The 24,634-nt window shown below is 56.4% G+C and overlaps 1 protein-coding gene across 1 annotated transcript; it reads right to left on the bottom strand.

Annotated features, from left to right (window-relative positions):
* On the bottom strand, positions 1-24,634 carry LOC128828448 (patatin-like phospholipase domain-containing protein 6). Its single transcript, XM_054013144.1, is given in 13 exon segments — positions 1-300; positions 1,886-1,998; positions 2,187-2,283; positions 2,837-2,952; positions 3,523-3,679; positions 4,266-4,414; positions 14,807-14,944; positions 20,582-20,651; positions 20,857-20,973; positions 23,398-23,554; positions 23,960-24,017; positions 24,020-24,066; positions 24,471-24,634. Coding segments are annotated over 13 exon segments (1,680 nt in total). The 5' UTR covers positions 24,632-24,634.

Raw genomic sequence — 24,634 nt, 5'->3', positions numbered from 1 at the left:
CTACTCCACCCTGAGGTGAGCCCAGGCCAGGTCCCACTGCACACTGGGAGATGTAGAAGGGCTGCTGACCCCAGCAGAACCCTGGCCATTAACCGAGTGGAACCAGGCTTGCCTCAGGACTCCAGCAGTGGATGCAGGCCGGAGGCTCCAGCGCAGGATGGGCTCCAGTGCCCCAGCCACATGCAGGCTGCAGTCTCCTAGTGCCAGCCCTGGGCCTGCAGGCTCCATCTGTCCCAGTCCGGGAGCAGGCGGCTGGGCTCGCTCCGGGGGCGGGGAGTTGCGGTACCGCAGACTCTTCTCCTCATCCGGGAAGGAGAAGACACCATGTGATGGCACAGTCCCAGCCCTCGGGGAGAATAGGGCCCAGCCAGCCACCAAGCGGCAGGAGGGGGCAGCAGTGCTGCTGTCATGATGTGCCCTTGCCCCCAGGCCAGAGAGCTCAGGGCCAGGAAGGACCAGCAGGACGAGTGTGAACTCAGACTAGAGTCCAGTCAGTAGCTGAGTGGAGAACACACACCCCGTCCCTCCATCCAGTCCAGAGTGAGACCCCCGTGCCCCAGGAGAGCTGCTCTCCGGGCAATCGCCCTGCCTCTTCCCAGGCCGAGGCAGGGACGATTCAGGCTTGTTTAGTGAGAGCTGGGTAAGGACAAGCCACGTGGCCAGGAGCCCCTCTCCTCCCGAGCACACCAGGGTCATCTAGGCCATTGGTTCTCAAACTGGTGGTTGCAACCCGGTTATGTGGGGGGTTGCAAGCTCCAACCCCGAGCCCTGCGCCAGGCTGCCAGCCCCAATCTCCTCCAGCCCAGCTCCACCCCCAACTCCACTCCACTCCACCTCCAACGCTGCTCCACCTCCAAAGAAAGGGTGCCAAATAGAAGTTTGCCTAGGGCGCCATTTTTCCTATGGCTGGCCCTGGTACTGAGACAACATTAGAGGGCTTGATTCGCAGCTGAACAAGTACTTTATTAATTAACAGTCAGAAACACAAGTGCAAACTTTTTCCTGAAAATAATGGCCACTTGTACTGCTAACACCGCCAAAAAACGAAAGGATCTCGAGTCTTACATTAAACTTGGCTTTACCAGGATCATCACTTCTGGTATTGAAAAACCGCAATGTGCCATTTGCTGTGAAGTTTTGTCTGCTGAATCAATGCAACCATGCAAACTGCAGTGACATCTTGAAACTAAACAACCTGAGCATAAAAATTGAAACATGGATTTTTTCAAACACAGAGAAGCAACAAAGGTCAATTCATTTTAAGCAATAGGGTTTAAATTTAGTATTTAACATAGTGTTAAATATCAAAAATGTGCTTTTAATTTCTAAGGGGGGGTCGCACTCAGAAGCTTGGTGTTCAAAAGGGGTCACCAATACAAAAAGTTTGAGAACCACTGATCTAGGGCAACATCTGGGTCCAGACAAGCCCCATATTGCGGTGTGTGGTGCTGGTCTCCATACTCAAGAGGGGAAGGTCCATTTCCCACCCTCTCCCACACGACTCTTAGCCCCACCCCCAGGATTTGGCCTCTGGGTTCCAGAGTTGGGCAATGCCAGCCTGAGAGCAAGGAGCCCAGGAGCTGGCATGGAGAGTGTGAACGGGAAACACCCCAGAGGAGTGGGGGAGTGTGGAGAGCACCTCATGGGGAGCCTGCAGTGTTTGTGCAGAGAAGGGGGGCATGGTCCCAGGGGCTGGGGAATCCAGGCCCACCCTTGCTCCCTGAAGCATGGGCAGCAGCATCGGGGACCAGCACTCCCTAGAGCTGCCAAAACAGTGACACAGACGGAGCCCCACCTCGGCCAGCTCCCCCATCTGGAGAGGGCCCCAGGAGAAGCAGCTGGGCCCAGCACACGCCATCCCCAGGGAGCAGAGGCCAGAGCTTACAGTCTCAAATACCTCAGTGTGGGTCCACTCAGCCGGTGCTAACAGCTCCTCCTCTCCCCGCGTGGGGTCCAGCCCTTCCTCCTCGTACTCTGTCAGGTAGTCAGATTCCCCACCTGGGATGGGAGCACACATGGGGCTGGCAGTTGCTCCTGGCCTGGCCCTGGTGCCCCTCAGTCCCGACCCACAGTCCCCCCTTCTAACCCAGCCCTAGCCCGCCTCCCCCAGCCTTGCTGGAGCCCCAGAATCCTACTGGAGTGACATGGGCAGAGAGCCCTGCGTCACGCACCTTGCCCCCACTCACCATCAGTGTAGCCATCGGACAGGTAGCTCTTGGCCGGCTCGATGCAAGACACGATCTTAGCCAGATCAGTGAACCCCGCGCTGGGGCAAGTCAGCAGCTGGGGGGTGAGAGCCAGGCTAGAGATGCCCCCGTCAGGTAGCCTGGGGGGGCTGGGACACAGGGAGCAAGTGCTATGTGGGCTGAGCTAGAGAGCAGGTGGTTCAGGAGGGCTCCAGTGAGTGGGGGGCATTGTGGCAAAGGGTGTGGGTCAGGCTCTCACGCCATGCAGGTGGCTCTGAGTCCAGCCCTGAGGGGATCCCCCACTTCGCCAAGGGGCTGGGGATTCCCGCTCGGCCTAAGGACAAAGGGACCAGAGCCACACGGTGGCCCCTGCTGGAACTGGGGTCTGCACTGATGAGGGAAGGCACTTTCTTGCCAAGCCCCCCCACTCCCCTTGGAGCCCCCAGCCCTACTGCTTGGGGCGCCAGGGCTGAGGTGGTTGTTCCCCTTCCTCAGGCACTGGCGCTGTGCCATGGGGCTGCTACAGCCAGGACCCTGTAGGAACGTCAGCTTGGCACAAAAGGGAGCAAAGTGGCTGGAGTGTGATGAGGCACAAACTGTAGCTACCCATCCCCTGCTGGCCCATGCCCCACTGTTGCCCCCTCACTCACATCCATGCGCTTGCTCTCGTAGAAGTCGGCTGAGCACCGGTCCTTCACCATCTTCTCAATGATGTCGCCGCAGCTCCAGCCGCTGAACATCACCTTGCCGTGCTGGTAGCCACGTCCTGCATGAGATGGATGGGCAGGGTGAGGGGCCCACTCCTACCAGCCAGCTGTGGGGGACTGGCCAGGCCAGGCAGCACCCGCTGCAGAGCAAGACATGGATTTGCCCTGGGTGCTCCAATGCAGCTGGGGGGCTGCTCCCCACAAGGGTGGCCATCAGATTTCCAACCCATCCCCTCAAGCAGGGCCTCTCCCTCCCCAACCTGGGCACAGCCAGTGGCCCAGATCGGGGCCTCCCACCCTCCCCACTGCAGCCAAGTGCAGCCCCCAGTCTCCCACACCATGCTGAGCACTGACCCCCGCCCCCCGAGATCGGGGCCTCCCACCCTCCCCACCCCTGCCAGAGCACAGACACCTCTTCCCCTCCAGATCACGGGCTCTCACCCCCAGTCCAGTGCAGCTCAGGGCCCAGATCAGCGCCTCCCATCTCCCCGTCCCCACCTCCCCTGATTAGGGGGTGGGGGGAGTGTCTGTGCTCGGCTCAGGGTTCACCCAGCCGAGCACAGACACTCCCCCCACCCCTAATCAGGTCCTCCCACATTCCCCACCCCCATGGTCCAGGCCATCTGGACTCAAGTAGATCTCTGCGAACTTGCCAAAGTCCATGGTTTTGAAGCAGTCGATGGGTGGGCGAATGTATTTGCAGTAGGAGCTCGACTTTACTACCTCCAGCTGGCCCACACATGACACATAGGCCAGGGATGACTGGATCTCCGCCATATCGGGCACCTGTTTGTGTGTGGGGAAAAACAGGAGTGTCCTGCAAGGGGGTGGAACAGCCCCACCTGGGACAGCATCCTGGGGCAGGAGGCTGCAAGGGACAGTCTCTCCTACGTTCTGTAGGTCTAACCCCCACCCCCACCCCAGCTGGCTCAGTCCAGCTGAGTGGCCGGATCCGGATCCCAGCAACTGCTACTGGGGCATCAGGAGTGACTGTGCCCAGCCAGCCTGAGGGAAGCCACTGGCTGCCAAGGCAGGCCCGCATGCTCGGGCAGGAGCAGCTCTGGGAGGCAGGGGCTGTGGCAGAAGGGACCCTGCCAGCACCTAGGGCTGTCGCTGCCCTTGAGGTAGGGGGCAGAGGGATGGCAGCAGCAGATAGCATGGGAGGGGGAGAGGTTATGGTGAAGAGTCCTGGGTGGGTGGGGCCCGCCTGCCTCCTCTCACATGCCCCCCAGCCTGCAGCATGGGACGGGTATGGCCCAGGTGGCCGGAGTGATGTGCCCGGAGGCAGCAGGAGAGATGGGGCAGGTTCCCCTTGGAGGGGGCTCTTGGGCACAGAAGCCCCCAGGGCAGGGCAGGGCAGGGCAGGGCTCACCTTAACCTTCTGGGCCCCGGGACTGAGGCGTTTCCACAGCAGCCACCAGCCTGAGAGGCTGTCGCCGTAGTTGCAGAGGTCAGTCTCGTCCTGGCTGCCCATGTCGATGGCGACCACTGTCTTGGCGCCCATGTTCCGGGCAATGTCCGCTAGTGTCAGAGAGAGCGCGTCGGGCTATGGGCACCCGCATGGCCCCACAATATGCCAACATTTTTATGGCTAATCTGGAACAACGCTTCCTCAGCTCTCGTCCACTCACGCCCCTTCTCTACCTACACTACATTGATGACATCTTCATCATCTGGACCCATGGGAGCCAGACGTGTACCCAGAAGCCTCCTGCTACAAGACAGGCCCAAAAAAGAAACCAACAGAACTCCACTGGCCATCACCTACAGTCCTCAGCTTAAACCTCTCCAACGCATCATCAGTGATCTACAACCCATCCTGGACAATGATCCCTCACTTTCACAGACCTTGGGAGGCAGGCCAGTCCTCGCCCACAGACAACCCGCCAACCTTAAGCATATTCTCACCAGCAACCACGCACCGCACCATAACAACTCTAACTCAGGACCAACCCATGCAACAAACCTCGATGCCAACTCTGCCCACATATCTACACCAGCAACACCATCACAGGACCTAACCAGATCAGCTACAATATTGTTAGGTAAAAAAGCAAGTCCTCACTCACCTCTCCAGCACCCGAGTTCGTGCGGAGTTGGTATGGGGCTCACAATCTGTCAGAGACCAGACACCAATTCGTTGATCAACGGGCTCACACTATCCTTAGCTTGAAAGGCTTCAGAGTAAGTGTGGCAAGTTTATTAGAGGTGAGCATCAATATTTATACACAGAAGTAAACAAAGTGATTAACAGATCATAATGGTCATGCATAATCAATCAAGATTCTACAGGATAAAACAGGTTAAAAATATAAATTAAGAAAGAGAAAAGGGGAGATGGCTACTTAAGGGGAGGGGGGTGTCATGAGTAGTTCGCAGGTCAGAGCTTTGATTAAAAGTTCAGACAGAGACATCAAGTCTGGGTTAAGTTTAAGCTCATCAAAAGTTCAGACTCAACATTCCTCCATTTGTAGCTTTGGGATAACTATTTACCAAAAGCTACACCCCATTTTAAGGAGCCAAGGGCCGCTTGGCAATTTCAGCCTGGGCCAACTCGAAGAGAGTAAGGCCCTTGGCTGAAGTAGGAAAAGAATAAACTGACCCACATGAGTCTATGAGGGAGGGGACACACTGAATACAGCAACACAGTATTATAAGGATTACTATGGCCCCAACAATACCCACCAAGAGTTTTTTAACCCGCCCAAATCCAGGCAGCCAATTCCATAAGGCTCCCCACCAATCATAAGGTGGCTGGCCAGAGGAGTAGTTCTTAGCCATTTCCCTTAGATGTTTGGTACGTTGAAAAGAGTCAGAGTAGGTGTCATTTACAAAAACACAGCATTCTTCATTTATGAGGGCGCAAGTTCCTCCCTGGGCTGCTAACATTATGTCTAAAGCCATTCGGTTTTGCAAAGCTAACTGGTGCAGCTGGGACATTTCCCCGGCCTGATTCTCAAATAGGGTCGCAGTTTCATTGGTTAAAGATTCTAGTAGTCCCTGTAGACGGATGACACCACCCCTCAAGCTAATGAGACCAGCCCACCGCTGCCACGACAAACCATCACGGATATTAATATCTCTGAAGGTTTCACGGATGTTACGAACATGGGGAAAATGAGGGGGAGTGAGGGAGATGCGAGAAGGCGGTGTTAGCCACGCTAAATAACATGACCCTGCCCAATCAGGGGAGAGAAAGTAATAAGCTTTGGGCCCGCACGCCCAGTATGTTCCATACAATGCGTTTCGGGTATTCCATTTCTCAAAGTAGGAGGTAACCCACCACCCATTGGACCACTGTTCCCCTGGTAATGCAGAGGGGTCGTTGTGCGAACTGCAGAGGCACAATTTGGTAGTGGTGTTTTCAAAGGGCAGTATAGTACTGCTTGAGCAGTTGTAGAAGGCAATCGTATGTCCCTTAGCAATTAGTTGGACACCCTCGTGATCTGAGCAGGGCTTCTTAAAAGCTGACTCTGAAGGCTTGCCCACCCATGAAAAAGTTGGATCGGGGTGAGGGATCCACATATGGGATAAGTGGGATGCGCAAGGCTTGAAGCCAAGATTTTTACTAAAGGCGGTGCCATTAAAATACATGTTGCATTTACTTGTTCCCACAAAAGTTGACCCCTTTTCTTTAACAAAACACAGTGATCCTGTCTGATTGGTTACCCTGAGATATCTGTTAATTGGCACTCCTGTTTTGTTCCATGTAAGATTGTGTTGGACTGGATCTTTTACTCTAGCCGGTGGCATCCAAGTCATATTAGCAGTGGTCAGGGGAATGGGTGTGAAGGGGAGTCCCTGTTCTGCATTTACTGGAAATTGAGTACATACCCAGCAATTACTTCTATTTCCTAAAATACGAGTTTTAACCTCGTGGGAATATCTAATAAAAGCATTATCTTCATAAGCAGAAAATAAACTAAAAAGGCATAATAAAAAACATACAGTTGTCAGAATAAAAGGTCCTCTCATTTTTTCCGAGTCAATTTAAGTCTGATGTCTGAAAGAGGTAAGCTGGTCCACTGGTCGGAGGCAGTGTCCTCAGTGGTGGCAAGAGCTGCTGGTCCGTCACTGTGGTCCACTACAGCTGGCTTGACATGGGAGTGGTGGATCCAGGATTTGCGTCCTTCCAGGAACACTGCAGTCTGGGTTGTTAAAAGAACCTGGTGGGGTCCAGTAAACCTTGGCTGGAGGGTGTCGCCATGAACGAACTTTTTGGCCCAGACGAAGTCCCCTGGTTGGAACGGGTGGATCTGTTCTTCCAGCGGCACGGTCTGGGAAAACTGCGAGGCTTTCCAAAGGGTACGGAGGCGAGCCTGTAGGGAGGGAAACTGGCACGCGGTCATATGATCCCCTCCCAATAGTGAAACATCAGCACGTGGTAGCGCCCCGCCTTTGAAAGGGGGGTGTCCATAGAGCAGTTTAAAGGGGGATAATCCCAATACACAGGTTGGGCGAGTACGAAGGTGAAACAGGACCAAGGGAAGTACCTGAGGCCACTTTAACCCTGTTTCCTGACAGTATTTAGCCAATGTAAACTTAAGCTCCCTATTCATACGCTTAACTTTCCCGCTAGACTGGGGGTGGTAGGGTGTATGAAAGGAGTGTGAAATGCCCAGTTCTTGTTCTAAATGGCCAAGGACATGACCAGTAAAGTGAGGTCCGCGATCTGAGTCAAGCACGAGAGGGATGCCAAAACGGGGTACAATGTCTCTAAGGAGAATCTTCGCCACTGTGGCAGCAGTACAATTAGCAGTAGGAAAAGCTTCGACCCAGGAAGTCAGAGGGCAAACCAAAACAAGGAGGTGCTTTTTCCCAAAAGCCTTTGGCATATCTGCAAAGTCAATTTGAAGATGTTGAAATGGAGCAGCAGGCGGAGGTCTTCCACCCTTAATTTTTTTAAGAGGCGGAGCAGGTCCATTATGCTGACATGTGCTGCGTGCTTTCACTATTGACAGGCAGTAGGGTTGAATACCTGGAGCATACCAAAAGCGAGCGATGGTGTCCACAAGGGTGTGCGTGCCATAGTGACCCCCCTTATTATGGTGCCAGCGAACTGCCACGGGGTATGTGGAGCGAGGGAGGCAGGCTCGGCCATCCGGCATAAGCCAGGTCCCTTTGACCAGAGTGGCTCCGAGGCTCTCCCACGACTGTAGTTCAGCAGCGGGTACTGGTACGGGGTGCGGTGGAGTAAAGGAGGAGGCTGCAATAGCCAACGTGGGCATGGCTAAGGGTAAGACGGCAGCCGTCTTGGCGGAGGCATCAGCCAGGGCATTCCCACGGGTGACGGGGCTATCATCTTTAGTATGGGCCCGGCAGTGAACTACAGCCAGGACCGAGGGTTCTTGGAGGGCGTCCAAAAGCTTGTGGATGAGGGGGAGGTGCTGAATGGGTTTACCGGCAGCTGTCTGGAAACCTCGAAACTTCCAGAGGTGGATGTGACAATGCACAACTCCAAAAGCATACTTGCTATCAGTAAAAATGGTAACGGTCTTACCAGCGGCCAACTGGCAAGCTCGGGCCAGGGCATAGAGTTCGGCGGCTTGGGCTCCCCAGTTGCCTGGCAGTGAGGCGGCCTCTTGAATGTCCCATTCAGAGGTGACTGCATAACCGGTGAAACGCTTGCCATCAACATAGAAGGAGCTTCCGTCCGAGAAGAGGATGCAATCAGGGTTGTCCAGTGGCACGTCAAACAGGTTGTCCCTTATCTGTAAGATGCTATAAACTACTTCCACACAGTCGTGCTGATCCTGGAGGACTGGCAGGTCAGGAAGCAAGGTAGCTGGATTAGGGGGCCCACACCTTTCAAAAATTAGGTTAGTGTCTTCTAAGAGTTCGGCCTCTAGCTGTTGCTGACGATGGGCCGAAAAGACTTGGGTTGTGCCCCTACGCAGAAGGGCTGACAAGGCATGAGAGGTCCAAACCGTGGTAAAATGACCCAGGGTCAGGCTCTTTGCCTTTGTAATCAGCAGGGCAGCTGCTGCCAGAGTCCGGGTGCAGGATGGGGTTCCCTGAGCGACAGGGTCGATCTGCTGAGAGTAAAAAGCAAGCAGGAAATGGTGGGGCCCGCTCAGCTGGGTAACGACGCCACTAGCAATTCCGCCCCTCTCGTGGACAAAAAGGTGAAAGGGTTTGCTGTAATTGGGGGGGCAGAGAGACATGGAGGAGGCCACACTGTCCTTGAGTAACTGAAAGGCTTGGATTGTGTCCGGGGACCACTGCAAAGGGTCAGGAGCAAGGTTAGCAGTGAGTCGGTGGAGCGGTTTGCTTAACTCCCCGCAGGACCACAACCAGGGGCGACAGAAGCCAATTAATCCTAAGAAACCTCGAAGTTGTTTCTTGGTGTTTGGCAGAGGGCAGTTTTGGATAGTCTTTATGCGGACTGGGTCCATTTGTCTCCCCTCTGGGGTTAACAGGAAGCCCAGATATCGGACCTTCTGTGAGACCCACTGAATCTTGTTAGGGTCTACCTTGTGGCCTCTGGTGTGTAGGTATAATAAAAGTGCCTTACCATCGATGCGGAGGGCAGCTTCTTCGCGGTTACCTAATAGGATGTCATCTACGTATAGGACTAACGTGGATCCCTGCGGACTGGTGAAGCCTTCCAAGTAGTGGCGGAGGCATTGGCTGAAAATCATGGGGCTGTCTCTGTAGCCTTGAGGAAGTCGTTGCCAGACATAACTTTGTCCCTCCCAGGTGAAACCAAAGAGATACTGAGAGTCTGGGTGCACAGGAATGCTGAAAAAGGCTGATTTTAAGTCAATAACAGTGAACCACTTAGCATCCCAGGGGATTTGGCTGATGATAGTAGCTGGATCAGGAACTACTGCATGAAGAGGGACCACCTACTGATTAACAACCCGTAGATCCTGTACAAAGCGCCAACGAATAGGGTCTCCGTTCTTTTTAGGAGGCTTTTTGACAGGCAGTATAGGGGTGTTACAGGGAGTGCGCTGAGGGCGGACTAGCTTTTGTGCAATGAATCCCTCGATAATGGGGCGGATGCCCTCCCGGGCTTCCAGCGACAGGGGGTATTGAGGGACTGACGGGGGGGTTAAGGAGGGCTTCACTTGAATCCTTACTGGCTCTGCCGAAAGGAGCAGGCCAACATCAATGTCAGAAATTCCCCAGAGGGTTAAAGGCAAGTCAGTGAGGTCAGGGGAGAGAGGGGTGGGGTTCCCAATTACCCTGAGTTGGGGCCGAATCTCCTAACACTGTCATCAATAATCCTACCCCTTCAGGAGTGCAGGTTAAAGTAGCCTCAAGCTTACAGAGTAAATCCCGGCCCATCAAAGGGATCGGACAAGCTGGGGAAAAAAGAAAACGGTGAGAAAAACATTTATCAGCATAAATAACATTTAGAGGCAAAGTGAGTCCCAGAGACTGTGGGTTGCCCTCCACCCCAGTTGCAGTTTTAACCTCAGAGGATAGCCAGGGAGAGGGGGCATGATTTAAAAGAGAGAAAGTAGCTCCAGTATCATTGAGGAAGGAGACAGGCAGTCCCTGGACTGAAAGGGTTAGACGAGGCTCTTTGCTGGGAGGGGAGAAAGTGAGGAAGGAGCCGGCTAAAGACATTAAGGAAATAAGACCATCACATTGTTTGCCTTCGCCCCCGGGGTACCGTCATTGAGGAGGCTGAGTTTGGTGCAGCTGCTGCTGTTGCCCGTAGTTGATCCAGGCCTGGGGAACGGGCTGAGCTGGTGGTGCAGGGATGTATTCGTCCCTGGTGTAAGTATCTGCGGATGCGACCGGACCCTCTGGGCGTCCCCAGGGGAGGGGTATGCAACCTGCTGCATCTGCTTGATCTTTTGCCTAGTAATTACTCCTCCCGAGGTGTGCCCTTCCATTTCCCCCTTATCCCACTGCAGAGATTCCGATCTGGAGTCCTGCAGATTCCCCTCTGCGCCCTGGAGAGAGTCCCGCTGCGGAGGAATAGGGGCAGGTGCAGTGGGGACCAACTGACGAATCAAAACACGCCGTGGTTTACACCCTTCATCGAAATAACATGGAGGGGGTTCACTCTCGGGAGAATACCTGACTGCCATAATTTTTAAAGATTTCCACAGCTCTGCTGCTGTGTCCCAACAAAACCAGTAACATAACTGTCCCGGATGGTCTTTTTCGATCTGGCTCCTTACTCCTCTTAAGGCAGCCTGTTCGAAAGAGCCATACGAAGGCCACCTCATCTCCGGGTCGGCCAATACCGCGGTATACCCAGTCCAATTCCTTACACACAGTGTGTACAACTTCTTCCTAGACATTCTTGTCTGTACTGGGAGTTTCCCTTCGTTCCATAACTTATTTACAATCCCCAACGGACTCTCAAGAGGCACGCTAGTCCCTTGACCCATGGTGTCTGACAGGAGCCCTCCAACTGGCGTTTACCCTGCTGTCCAGTACACGACCCCTCAATATTGAATTGGCTGGGAGAAATCTCCTGTGGCGCCTACCAATTCGTATATGAGTGGTCTGACCACTGGACAGAGGCACCGCACCAGAAGGAAATCCCGGACGAGCCCCCAAATTGTTAGGTAAAAAAGCAAGTCCTCACTCACCTCTCCAGCACCCGAGTTCGTGCGGAGTTGGTATGGGGCTCACAATCTGTCAGAGACCAGACACCAATTCGTTGATCAACGGGCTCACACTATCCTTAGCTTGAAAGGCTTCAGAGTAAGTGTGGCAAGTTTATTAGAGGTGAGCATCAATATTTATACACAGAAGTAAACAAAGTGATTAACAGATCATAATGGTCATGCATAATCAATCAAGATTCTACAGGATAAAACAGGTTAAAAATATAAATTAAGAAAGAGAAAAGGGGAGATGGCTACTTAAGGGGAGGGGGGTGTCATGAGTAGTTCGCAGGTCAGAGCTTTGATTAAAAGTTCAGACAGAGATATCAAGTCTGGGTTAAGTTTAAGCTCATCAAAAGTTCAGACTCAACAATATCACCGGCTCATTCACCTGCACATCCACCAATGTTATATATGCCATCATGTGCCAGCAATGCCCCTCTGCTATGTACATTGGCCAAACTGGACAGTCACTACGCAAGAGGATAAATGGACACAAGTCAGATATCAGGAATGGCAATATACAAAAACCTGTAGGAGAACACTTCAACCTCCCTGGCCACACAATAGCAGATGTAAAGGTAGCCATCTTACAGCAAAAAAAACTTCAGGACCAGACTCCAAAGAGAAACGGCTTTTGACACCATCAGATCAGGATTAAACAAAGACTGTGAATGGCTAGCCAACTACAGAAGCAGTTTCTCCTCCCTTGGTATTCACACCTCAACTGCTAGCAGAGCACCTCACCCTCCCTGATTGAACTAACCTCGTTATCTCCATACTGATTTATACCTGCCTCTGGAAATTTCCATTACTTGCGTCTGATGAAGTGAGGTTCTTACCCACGAAAGCTTATGCTCCCAATACTTCTGTTAGTCTTAAAGGTGCCACAGGACCCTCTGTTGCTTTTTAGATTCAGACTAACATGGCTACCCCTCTGATACTTAATTTTTTAATGTATTTCACTAGTTATTTTTTACATTTCCAAATACATGTTACTATAGTATTGCAACTTTTTTTTATGGAAGGGTCCCCCGCAATTGCTTTGCACCAGACCCCCTGAATCCTCTCGGCGGCCCTGCCCAGAGTGTGTGAGGAGCCGGGGAGGGAGGGAACGGGGTCCCCTGGAGCCGAGCCTGGGCTGCGGCAGCGGCGAGAGGGGCTTCCGGAGTGTTTGAAGAGGTGAGCGGCCAGCTGGGTTCGTCGGTGCTAAGCAGGTAGCCCCGCAGCCAGAGATCCTCGCCTTCCCGCCCGCCGGGGCTGGGCCAGGGTGAGGCTGAAGAGCAGCAGGTCCGGGGGGCTCTCCAGGTCCTCAGCTGCCAGCATGTTGGGGGTGAGGGCGGTGAGCATGAACTGATCCACCTTGGCCACCAGCAGCGCCGCGAAGCCCAAGGAAGGGGCCCGTGTTCACTGCGCTGCCCCGCAGCCACACCGCCACCTGGAAGTACTCCTGCTCCGCACCGCCCAGCAGCTCCATCTGCGTGGGGACAGAGTCACGGCTGGGCCAGGGCTCAGCCGCCGTGTGCTGGTAGCGGAGCCCACGTTTTGGGGGGGAGCCCAGTGCTGAGGTGGCAGGGGGTGTATGTGTGGGGATAAGAGAGAGCCCAGTGCTGGGGCGGCAGGGGGTGTGGGTGGGTGGGGCACTGGGGGGCGGGAGGGGAGCTCAGGGCTGGGTGGGGGGGCAGCCAAAAATGTTTTTGCTCAGGGCGGCAAAAAACCTAGAGCTGGCCCTGGCTGCTACCAAGCCGGAAGATTGAGAATGCCGGCGGTTTGGAGCAGAGGCTCTGAGTTCAGACAAACTTGACCTCCTCGGTCCTGGAGTCCAGGTGTCTAATGAGGGCGTGGTCTGAACAGGCTGTGCGGTGTCACTGCCAATCCCTGCTGGCTGCATCACTGCCGAAGGGGGTCGAGTCTCTCACAGGGGTCTACACTCAGCTGGACTCACTGGGGAGCCCCGGCAAGAAGCAGGGGGGGCTAGAGCCTGAAGTCTCAGAGTCGTGGGGCTCGCCCTTGCAAAAAGAGGAGGCCTGGGCGTAGCACAACCATAGGGGCATCCCAAGCATGATGGGCACCCTGGGACACCAGGACAGAGGTGGGACTGATTCAAGCTGGGAGGACCTGAACACGAGCAGTCGGCGGCAGCAGTAGTGGTGGGGGTGGCCATGACGGGGAGCAGAGACAGAGCTCTGGGGGTACGGGACAGGCAGCTGGGAAATCGGGACCAAGGAACGTGCCTGCTGCTGTTTGCTCCTGCTGCTCCCATGGGAAGAAGACTGGGGGCGTTCTCAGCCCACAAACAGAACCACCTGGCTCTCCCTGGAGGAGGAGACCCCGGCAAGGCCTCACTTCACTGGGGCTGAAGGGGGACAGGCACATTCCAGGGCCTGACAGGTCCACGCTCAGCCCAGCTCCTGCATGTAGTGATGAGAACTGCCACTTGTGGAGCCCACCCGGCCCAGACTGGTGCTAAGTTCCAAGCAGCCAGACCCTGCCCCTCCCTGTGGCTGCTGGCCCGCGCTGGCACCATTTGGCTGCAGCATGGATCAGCAGGTGCTGATGCACGAGGCTGAGCTCAGTGCGACTCCACGCAGCTGCAAAGGGAACCTGGTTCCTGGGGACCTGAGGCTGTTTGCTCTGGAGCCTCAGGTACAAGGCTCCCCCGTCCCTGTTCGGGGGCTTGTGGGGCTGGGGCTGAGGGAAAAGCTGACTATCTCCACAGGTAAAGAGCTGGGTGCGGTTCCAGCTGGGGAGCAGCCTGGGGTTCTTCCACGGCCTTTACTCCAGTTTAAGAAGCCCTCACCCAGGCCAGGGCCCAGCACTGCAGTTCCATAATGTCCAGCCCTCAGCCTGACTCCAAGGGGGAGGCAAAGCAGGGACCCCACACCCCCCAAACCCATTCCCCACTTGGGATGCCAGAGACAGCAGACAGCAAGAATGCAAAGCAGTCATTGGAGAAGAGCTGCTCCCCTATACACACATATAATATGAGCCTATCCAGCTGGCCGTGGGCCCAGGTGCTGCACCTGCCCCGCAGGGTGGTGGGAGTGGTGACACTCTGTCTCCCTGGCAACAAATGGCCCCCTCCTTAAGCAGAATCCACACTTCCGGTGAGTTGCTGGTTTTAACAATAACATTCCTCCACACCCACAGAAGGGCAAGAGGCTCGGGCCCCAGGTCAGCCATGAAGAGGCGGAGACACCAGTGGGGATGGCGATGGAGATGCATGCCAGGGCACAGCCAGGCAACGGGGGCAGAAAACGCTGGCAGCAGCAGTGCCTCCCTCGGTGGCCTGCTTCGCGGTCTGTGAGCAGCGTCTCCATCGGCGGCAGGTACTTGCCTGGCAGGTTGTTGATGTAGCCACCGTCCATCAGTAAGTTGCCATCCTTGGGGTCACAGAGTAGCGGCAGGTACCCAGAAAGGGTCATGCTTGCTCGCACATACTGCCACAGTGAGCAGGAACAGAAGCAGTCAGGCCCTGAGCCCCGGGGAAGGGAGGGCGCCCCTGGCACCCAGGCTGGGGGATCTGCACAGCGTGGCAATAGGCATGGCCCTTGGAGCCAGCAAGAGACAAGCCAACTGCCTAGAGCTCAGCCAGGGGGTTGGGGCCCATCCCTGCCCCTTGCTCTGGAACAGGTGGTGCCTTGGATTGACTCCCAAAGGCCTCAGGAGAGACTGAGCACCTGGCCTGGTGGCCGAGGCTCCCAGCACCGGCCCCCGCGAGGTGCAGATTTCTCAGCTCGAGCAGCACATGTCTGGACAGGGTGCTGGGATCCAGCCTGTGCCCTCAGGCCTGTCAGAACCAGCCCTCGCCAGGGAAGGACGAGCTATGGCATGGAAGGAGGCAATGACTGCAGCCCAACTTGGGGCGGCCATGGCAGAGTATGGAGGGCAGGGGTTGCAGCCAGTTGCCACCCCGGCCCAGCCTGGCCCTCCCTTCCAAGCCACGCAGGTCATCCCTGTGGCCCAGGGCCCGAGGAGCGCATGATGCTGACCTGGGACATTGTTAACATAGCAGCCGTCCACAAGCAGGTGGCTGTTGGGGTCGCAGAGAGAAGGCAGGTAGGGGGGATAAGATGCACTGGCTCTGACATAGCGCCACACACTGCCTGCTGGAGGGAGAGGAGACAGTCACAGGGGACGGGGACAGCACAGACGGAGAGAAGACAGGAAACAACATGACAGAAGCTTCAGAAATCCAGATGCCCGCTTTGGAGCAGGGGTACTGGGAGGTCTCCCCAGCCTCACGGGAAGAGGGCACACCAGCTCAAATACGGGGCGGTCTGTGCTAGGAGTCAGGCTGGGTATGGGAACACGTGTCCCCTGCCACCCCCAGCCTAATAGAGGAACAGGTCCTTGTGACATACCCAGAAATCTGCCCCCCCACCAGCAGAGGAGGGACCAATTCCCTGAACACCCATCCCCCTCAGCCCACTCCAGGTAGTGGTGGCTACACTGACAACTGGGCTGGGCTATTCTACCTACCCCAATGCCCTGCTGGCTCTCCCTGCCATAGGGCAGTGCCAGGCCCTGGCCCAATGAAACGCTGCTGTGTGCTTGCTGGCAGAAGGCTGCCCGGCAACAGGCACATGGGCATGTTGTGACCAGCACTCAAGGGGCTGCTGGACTCCTGGGGCCAGGCCAGCTAGGGAATGAGGCTGTGCAGACTATGAATTCAGTTGGCTGTCAGGAGCTCTTTGCACAACTTTGCCTCAGCCTGCAGCCTCCACCGTAGACAGAGCTCTTCACTGCCTGTTGGGCTGACATTCCAGCAGGGCAGTGGTGCAGGGCTGACCACAGAGGGTCGTTAACTGGGATGGATAATACCCAGCCAAGACACTGGCTCCCCCACCCCGTATGCCCCAGGAAATGGTTTGCTTGGTGTGACAAAGTGGGACTGTTCTTAATGTTTCCTCTGAATACTGTGTGGGTGTCTCAGTTTCCCCTATGCATTTCTTAAGTCTCTAGGTGGTGGGGAAAGGCCAGTGCGCATAAATCACTAAAAAAAAGAACAGGAGTACTTGTGGCACCTTAGAGACTAACAAATCACTGACACTCTGTCTCCCTGGCAACAAATGGCCAGGGCCCCTTTGCCCCCTGCAAGGAAATAGCTAAAGGTGAATAAAGAGATCAGGTGACCTCCTGGCCCAGGAAAGAGACAAAGCCGGGAGAAGGAGGGGCTGGAGGGGGTTTCAGAGTTGGAGCTACCTGGGGACTAGGAGTGAGGGCAGACGTGGGTGTCTGGCTCTGTGAACCCCATAATGGTCCCGGCCGAGGGGTCCCGTTTGCCGCTGTACCTACAAGCTCTGTTTTAGACCGTGTTCCTGTCCTCTAATAAACCTGTTTTACTGACTGGCTGAGAGTCACGTCTGACTGAAGTGGGGGGTGCAGAACCCTTTGGCTTCCCCAGGGCCCCGCCTGGGCGGACTCGCTCTCGGAAGCCCACGGAGGGGCATATGCTGAATGCTCCCAGGAGAGACCCAGGAGGTGAAGCCGTGTGAGCTTCTTGCCCTGAAGACAGTCTGCTCCAAGGGAGAGGAGGCTCCCCAAAGTCCTGACTGGCTTTGTGGGGAGCAGTTCCAGAGCATCGCCCGGGGACTCCGTGACACTTGGCAACATCACGAGGGAGGATTCTGGTCACCTGCGGAGGCTGACCAGGGAGTTGCCTGGCAGGGGCTGGAAGCAGCTTTACCGGAACCTCTGTTAAAGCTGCTTCCAGCCCCTGCCAGGCAACTCCCTGGTCAGCCTCCGCAGGTCTTTGTCCCTTTTTCAACTGCTCATGGGAAGGGAAGCTGCTGAGGGAGCCAGATTCGGAGAAGGAACCCCCAAGGACTGCCTGGGACGGGGGAGCAAGTGAGTGGCCCTGTGCTCAGGAGGGTGGTGTTTTCTATAGGATCTGTACCCTCAGGGTGTTTCTCCTTCTTAGGTAAAGAGCACTCGTGTCACACGGCTGTGCAGAGGGCCTATGCTCTATGGTACACCTAGCCCAGGGCCCTGGAAGAGGGGACGCAGCAGCTCACCTTTTCAGAGGGGCTTGGGAGAAGGCATTTAAGTTACTGGGGAATCTGAGGGGTCAGCATTGAGCTCGGGGCTGGTGAGGAGCTATGTAGTCACAGTACGCTCAGGAGAAGGGGCTAGATAGATGGGTGCACCCCAAGGGTATGCCTAAAGGAGCCCAAGATGAGGGCTCAGACCCTGGGGATCCAGCAGCTAGGTGCCCTCACAGCAGCCTGGTGGGGAGCTGGCAGGGTGCACCAGACCGGATCGGTGATAGGAGTGCCCTGCTGCAATGGCAGGGCCAAAGGCAGTGGGGTTGGGCCAAGCTCCCCCGGCAATGGGCTGCCAGGGCTCAGAGCTGGAAGCCCAGCCGAGTGCCCTCCTGTAACCTTGGAGAAACCCAGCCAGCATGGCCAGAACATGGGACAAAGGACGAGTGGGGCAAGCCCAGGGCACAGATGCCAGGACAGGACTGTCCAGGGCCGGAGGCTGCAGCACAGGCTGGGCACTGCTGGTCCAGGAGGAGATTGAGGCACATGCTGAGATGGTGGTGCAGGGAGTCCCCAATCACTGCAGGAGGCAGAGGCCCCATTCCATGGGCTTTGGGGGAAGGGCTTTGGCTGTTGGCTCTGGATGCCAGCTGAAGACCCCTGGGTAGGACAGCAGGGTCCTGGTAGGGAGGAGGCCTTCCCCTGGCACCTCTCCAGGAAGAGAGCACTCTCACACACAGACACACAGCAGAGCCAGCCCTGCCCCTCCCTGACCCATCTCCCTGTCCCCTGGACTCAGTGAGTTAGGGGTGAGTGGGGGTTAGTTGGCGTTAGGACAGACAAGCAGGCAGAGTGAGAGCCAGGCAGTTACAGCTGCCAGGCACCCCGTGGACAGACATAGATGGATCAATGTCCCAGGTGAGATCAGGCGCCTGTGACAGACAAGGCACAAGATGAGGACCAAGGGCAGAGACTGAGTTTGAACCAGCAGCATCCCCCACCTGCCTCCCCCAAGAGCCTCCAACCACCACCATCCTAGTGCAAGGACAGAACACTGCCCCTGTTGGCCCCAGCCCTGCCACACGCACCCCCCTCCACCTGCCTCCCCCAAGAGCCTCCAACCACCACCACCTGAGTGCAGGGACAGAACATTGCCCCTTGTCTGCCTCAGCCCCAGCCTCACCACACCCCTACCCCCACCCACCTCCATAGCAGGCCCTCTCCTCCACCTGCCTCCACCCAGAGCTCCCAACCACCACCACCCAAGTGTAAGGACAGAATGCTGCCCCAGCTCCCCACCTGACCCAGAACAGCCCCTGCTGCCGCTGCTAACATGCCATCCAGCTGGCCCAATGGGGGTGTCAGATGACAGGAGGGCTGCTCAGACCAGCTGTGAGGGGCAGGGGGCAGCAAGGTTAGTGTGTCCCACAGCCCCATCTTGTGTTCTCCCCACACAGTCAGGGCTGGGGGGTGTTACCAGGGGTTAGTGAGTAGCAGAAGTGTTACAAGCAGGGAACGGGGGAGGAGCCAGACAGTGACCAAGTGGGCAGCAGAGTGTGGGGATGGGCGGGGGGGGGGAGGGAGGGACTCGCTGTGGGGACCCAGCTCTGACCAGGAGCAGCGTCAGCAGCTCTTGGGCCTGGGTTCTGCTGGCCCAGGCCGGCCCTTGCTGCCCCCAGAAAGACAGGAATGGTGTCTGGCTGCTTGGGGATTCTGGGCCCTGAGGCCAGGGGCGGCTCTAGCTTTTTTGCCACCCCAAGTAGGGCAGGCAGGCTGCCTTCGGCAGCATGCCTGTGGGAGGTCCCTGGTCCCGCGGACCGGGGACCTCCCGCAGGCATGCCGCCGAATCTGTGGGACCGGGGACCTCCTGCAAGCATGCCGCCGAAGGCTCTCGCAGCGACCGGCAGGGCACCCCCTGCGGCTTGCTGCCCCAGGCACGCGCTTGGAGCGCTGGTGCCTGGAGCCGCCGCTGCCTGAGGCCTGATGATTAGAGGGATCCAGTAGCTCCTCCTGCCCAGGGCAGAGCCATGGATGGGGGAAGCCCCCTGGCCCTGGTGTTTGGCCCCAGTCAATTCGGGCTGAGTGCTCCCTATAGGAGGTGCCCCAGCTCCTGGGAGAGCAGCAGGGGTTGCTGCCCCAGGACAGCACTGCTGCGGAAGGAGGGGGTGTCCCAGAGCCTGGCTTTGCCTCTGGCACACCCCTGGCAGCACAGCCCGAGCGCTCCCTGTGCCACCAATGACAGCTTCTGCCCCGGCTCTCTCGCGGAGGGGGGTGGGGGGGGCAGACAAGGGGAGGTGTTTCTCCTTTATTTCAGCCCATCACTCCTAATTAGACCTCTGGGGCCCTGCCCTGACATCCCCTGCCCTCCTTTCAGCCCTTTCCTGTAACATTATCCTTCTCTGCAGGGCAGGACGCTGAGGGGCCCTGCCAGGTGTGGAGGCAAATGGGGCAAGTGCAAAGACATCGAGATGGCCATGCCCAGCCCAGTCCCTCACTGTGTTAGTGGATGGCTTGGCAGTCGGGTGGCCCATGCCAGTTGATGTGGGCTAGGGGTTACAAGCACTGCTCCCTGGGGGATGGGGGCACTCTCTAGAGCAGGCGATAACCTGCTCCCGTCCTTAGAGACATCAGCTCAGCACCTGAGGGGCAGCACCGCTCAGCTAGGGTTGCCAACCCTCCAGGTTTGGCCTGGAGTCTCCTGGAACTGGCATCGATCTCCCGGTGACTGTTGAAACAATCCAGGAGATTTTGATAGGCTATTTTAAGGAAATGACATTAGGTCATGTTGGGAAAAAAATCTCCCGAAATAGCTTCAGTCAGAGTAGGCAGCCCTCTGCTGAGCCCAGGCCTGGCATGGCCACGTGGCCCCATCGAGCACACACACAGCAGGGCTCTTTGGAGAGAGCCAGCAGGGGCTGAGACAGGCCAGTGGGGCCCATTACTCTCAGCAACCAAGCAGGCTCCACCCCACATGCTGCGCTACTGGCTCAGGGTGGGGGGCAGGGAGAGGCCTCTGGCCCTGGGCCCTCACAGGAGCAGGATGCTGAGGATTTGGGCCCCAACAGCCAGGGCGCCATGCACCTGGTGCAGCCTGGGACACGCCGCGGGGGTGGGGTGCAGGCACTTACCGTCCTTGTGGACCCGCATGGCCGAGGCTGTGATGTCCATCGTCACGTTGAAGTAGGGGAGCCACAGATCCTGCAGGGGCACAAAGGGCTAATCAGAGACATGTTACAGCCCAGGATGCCGCTGCGGGGCTGTGCAAGGCACCACGCCCCTTGGACAAGGCTGGGCTCCAGGGAACACAGCTGCCAGCAGGGGGCGTTGCTCAGGGCTGCCCAGCGAGAGGCTACTTTGAGTGTTCTGCACTAGGACCCCCGCCCAGCTTCCTGGACCCACCTACCTCAATCTGCTTGTCCTGGAAGACCTTGTTGATGCTGGTGTTGAAGGCCGAGCCGGAGAACATGGAGGTGATGGGGTACGTGAGGTCCAGGACTGTCTCAAACACGGAGTTCATGCTCTGCAGGAGGAGGGCGAGGGGTCACTACGCGGGTGGCACGGCCCAGCACAGGCAGCGTTCTGAGTCCAGGCTCATGGAGACAAGCGGGGAGGAATGTCGGGGAGACGGCAGCGAGCCTGAAGGTCCCAGGACACTCACCCGCTGCACGTGGCTCCGAAGCAGGATGGTGCCCTGGCATGCCAGCCCCGGAATCGCTGGTGGGGGTGTGGCATGTCCTCCAGCCAAAGCACCGTATGCCAATTAGCATGACGGGTCGTTACTGGGGATGTTGTGATTCCCACCGGAACCCCCCTGCTGCCCTAACCTGCTGCATGCGCAACAGAGGCTGCCGTGCCTAGCAGCACAATGCTGAGGCACCCCATGGGGCTCTCTGCTCCAAGCCAAGCAGATGTCCCAGGGCCAAAGGGAGGACAAACCCCCACAGCCTGCAAGGGATTTGCCTCTGAACCCACAGGGCAGAGCTGCATAGCATGGGCAGAGGGCAGAGATGCCTGCAGCAGAGAGAGCCTAGCGGTTCTATGGGCCCCCTCAGGCAAACTGATCAGGCCCCAGTGCATGCTGGGACCTCTGTATTGCACTTGCTGGCCGTGAGGGCCAGCTCCCAGTGCAGCCCTGGGCCTCATAGACTCATAGACTCATAGACATTAATGTCAGAAGGGACCATGATGATCATCTGGTCTGACCCCCTGCATGCTGCAGGCCGCAAGACCCTTCCCTGTACTCTACCGTTGAAGTCCCCAGTCCTGTGTTTTAGTGACTTCAATCGGCTGAGACCCTCCTGCTAGTGATCCCTGCCCCATGCTGCGGAGGAAGGCGAAAAACCTCCAGAGGCTCAGCCAATCTACCCTGGAGGAAAATTCCTTCCCGACCCCAAATATGGCGATCAGTAATACCCCGAGCATATAGGCAAGAGTCTCTAGCCTGACCCTTGTTGGCCATTATGTTGTTCATGTACCATTGCTTGGTTTTCCTTGGCTACTATGTTTTATCATTAAACCATTCCCTCCATAAACTTATCCAACTTAATCTTAAAACCAGACAGGTCCGTCGCCCCCACCGTTTCCCTCGGAAGGCCGTTCCAATATTTCACCCCTCTGACGGTCAGAAACCTTCGTCTAATTTCTAGCCTAAACTTCCCCCCGGCCAGTTTGTATCCATTCGTTCTCGTGTCCACATTAGTACTAAACTGGAATAATTCCTCTCCCTCCCTTGTATTAACCCCTCTGATATATTTAAAGATAGCAATCATATCCCCCCTCAGCCTTCGCTTTGTCAGACTAAACAACCCAAGCTCCTCTAATCTCTTTTCATACGACAGGTTTTCCATTCCTCTGATCATCTTAGTCGCCCTTCTCTGCACCCGTTCCAGTTTGAGTTCATCTTTTTTAAACATTGGAGACCAGAACTGCACACAGTACTCCAAATGAGGTCTCACCAGCGCCTTATACAACGGAAGCAGGACCTCCCTATCTCTACTAGATATACCTCGCCTAATACATCCCAAGACCGCATTGGCTTTTTTCACCGCCACGTCACATTGCCGACTCATAGTCATCCTGCGGTCCACAAGGACCCCTAGGTCCTTCTCCTCTTCCGTTACTTCTAACCAATGCGTCCCCATCTTGTAACTAAAATTGTTATTATTCGTCCCCAAGTGCATAACCTTACACTTTTTACTATTAAATTTCATCCTATTTCTAATACTCCAATTCACAAGCTCATTCAAGTCTCCCTGCAGAGTATCCCTATCCTCCTCCGAGTTTGCAACTCCTCCCACCTTCGTATCATCCGCAAACTTTATCAGCCCACTCTTGCAATCTGTCCCGAGGTCAGTTATAAATAGATTAAATAAGATGGGTCCCAAAACCGAACCTTGAGGCACTCCACTAGTAACCTCCCTCCAACCCGACAATTCACCCTTTAATACGACCCGCTGCATTCTCCCCATTAACCAATTCCTTATCCACCTCTGGATTTTCATATCGATCCCCATGTTTTTCATTTTAACCAATAGTTCCTCATGGGGTACTGTATCAAACGCTTTACTGAAATCCAGGTAAATTAGGTCCACCGCATTTCCCTTATCTAATAAGTCCGTTACTTTCTCAAAGAAGGAGATCAGATTCGTTTGGCACGATCTGCCCTTCGTAAAACCATGCTGTAATTTATCGCATTTGCCATTAACTTCAAGGTCCTCAACTAGTTTCTCTTTCAGAATCTTCTCCAGCACCTTGCACACTACTGATGTTAAACTAACAGGCCTATAGTTACCAGCAGCTGTGGGGAAGGCTGGGTCACGGGGTGGCAGCTCTGGGAGGGGCTGGTTTGGGGAGTTCTCCTGCTCCCACCCTCCCAAGTCTGGCCCTGTCCCACAGCACACCCACCCTGTGTCTGCCCCACCCCACAGCAGGACTTGCCCCTCACCTTGGCCCATTCACGGGCACGCTGCTTGGTGCGCACAGCACTGCGCTCTTCAGCATAGAGAGCCCCGATGAAGGAGCCAATGGATGTGCCCCCGATCAGGTCAATGGGGATCCCAGTTTCCTCCATGGCCTTGATCACCCCGATGTAGGAGCAGCCCCTGGGAGAGAGGGTGGGTCAGAGACCAATGGCAGGCAGGGAGCCTACCCCAGGGGCCATCACATGGCCCCGAACTCTGCAACCTGCCACGCAGCTGCCATGCCTCCAACGGGGCAGGCAGCCAGGATGTCTGCAATGGTGCTCCCAGCATGCACTGCTGCGGGCAGGGTCACTGTCCCAGCCCCACTCCCACGGCCCTTATTGGGAGGCAGTGTTTGTGTACCAGTAGGGACATGGGGCTGGGAGCTAGGACTCCTGGGTTCTATCCCTGGGTTTGTCCCCCCTGCCCATTGTAAAGCTGGGATTGTGGATGCCCATGGCCCCGCATTGGGGCTGGTTTGCGCCTGGGTGCAAAGGAGTGCCATGGGAATTCAGTGCCCCAGCCAGGCTCTGTCTGAGCCCCTACCTGGCCCCTCCTCCTGCCAGCACCAGGGCAATGCTGTTGCCAGCCAGGACCCGTGCCAGTCGCTGTGCCAGTCGGCGTCCTTCTCAAAGACCTTTGCGTACATCTCCCTCTGCAGGGCCAGGAGCGAGAGTCAGACAGGCTGCCACCCCCCAAAGCAACCCCTATACAGCAAGCATGCACCCCCAGAGCCCATTCCCCACCCCACAGCAACTCCTTCCCACACACACAGCACACTCCCACCCCCTTATAACAGGGAACCCCCTGGCTCTGCATCCCGCACTCCAGAGAGGTCTGATGCCATCACAGACCTAGGCCAGGCTGGCATCAGGCTCTGCCCAGGTTAATGCCATGGAAGGCAGCAGAGGGGACCAGACTGGCCTGGGGGTCTTTTCTGAGACAGCAGCTCCATGCCCACCCCCATGGGGTCTTGTCTTCCTTAGCACAGACAGCTTCACCATGCGGCACCATGCTGCACCAGCCCAGAGGGTCCTGGGGACGAGAGGGACAGTACCAGCTTGTTGGGGCTCCGGCGGGAGAGCACTTGATGTGAAGATGTCCTGAGCACCAGCTGCGCATGTTGAGCCACTCAACGGTGCGGGAGGGGCTGGGGCCGTCCTCCCGGTGCAGCAGAATCAGCTGCTTCAGGGCAGGCACGGCTGTGTTCTCCAGCATCTG

Source organism: Malaclemys terrapin, chromosome 23 (genome assembly GCF_027887155.1).
Source record: "Malaclemys terrapin pileata isolate rMalTer1 chromosome 23, rMalTer1.hap1, whole genome shotgun sequence".
Taxonomy (NCBI): Eukaryota; Metazoa; Chordata; order Testudines; family Emydidae; genus Malaclemys; species Malaclemys terrapin.
This window is presented reverse-complemented; position numbering and strand designations above follow the sequence as displayed.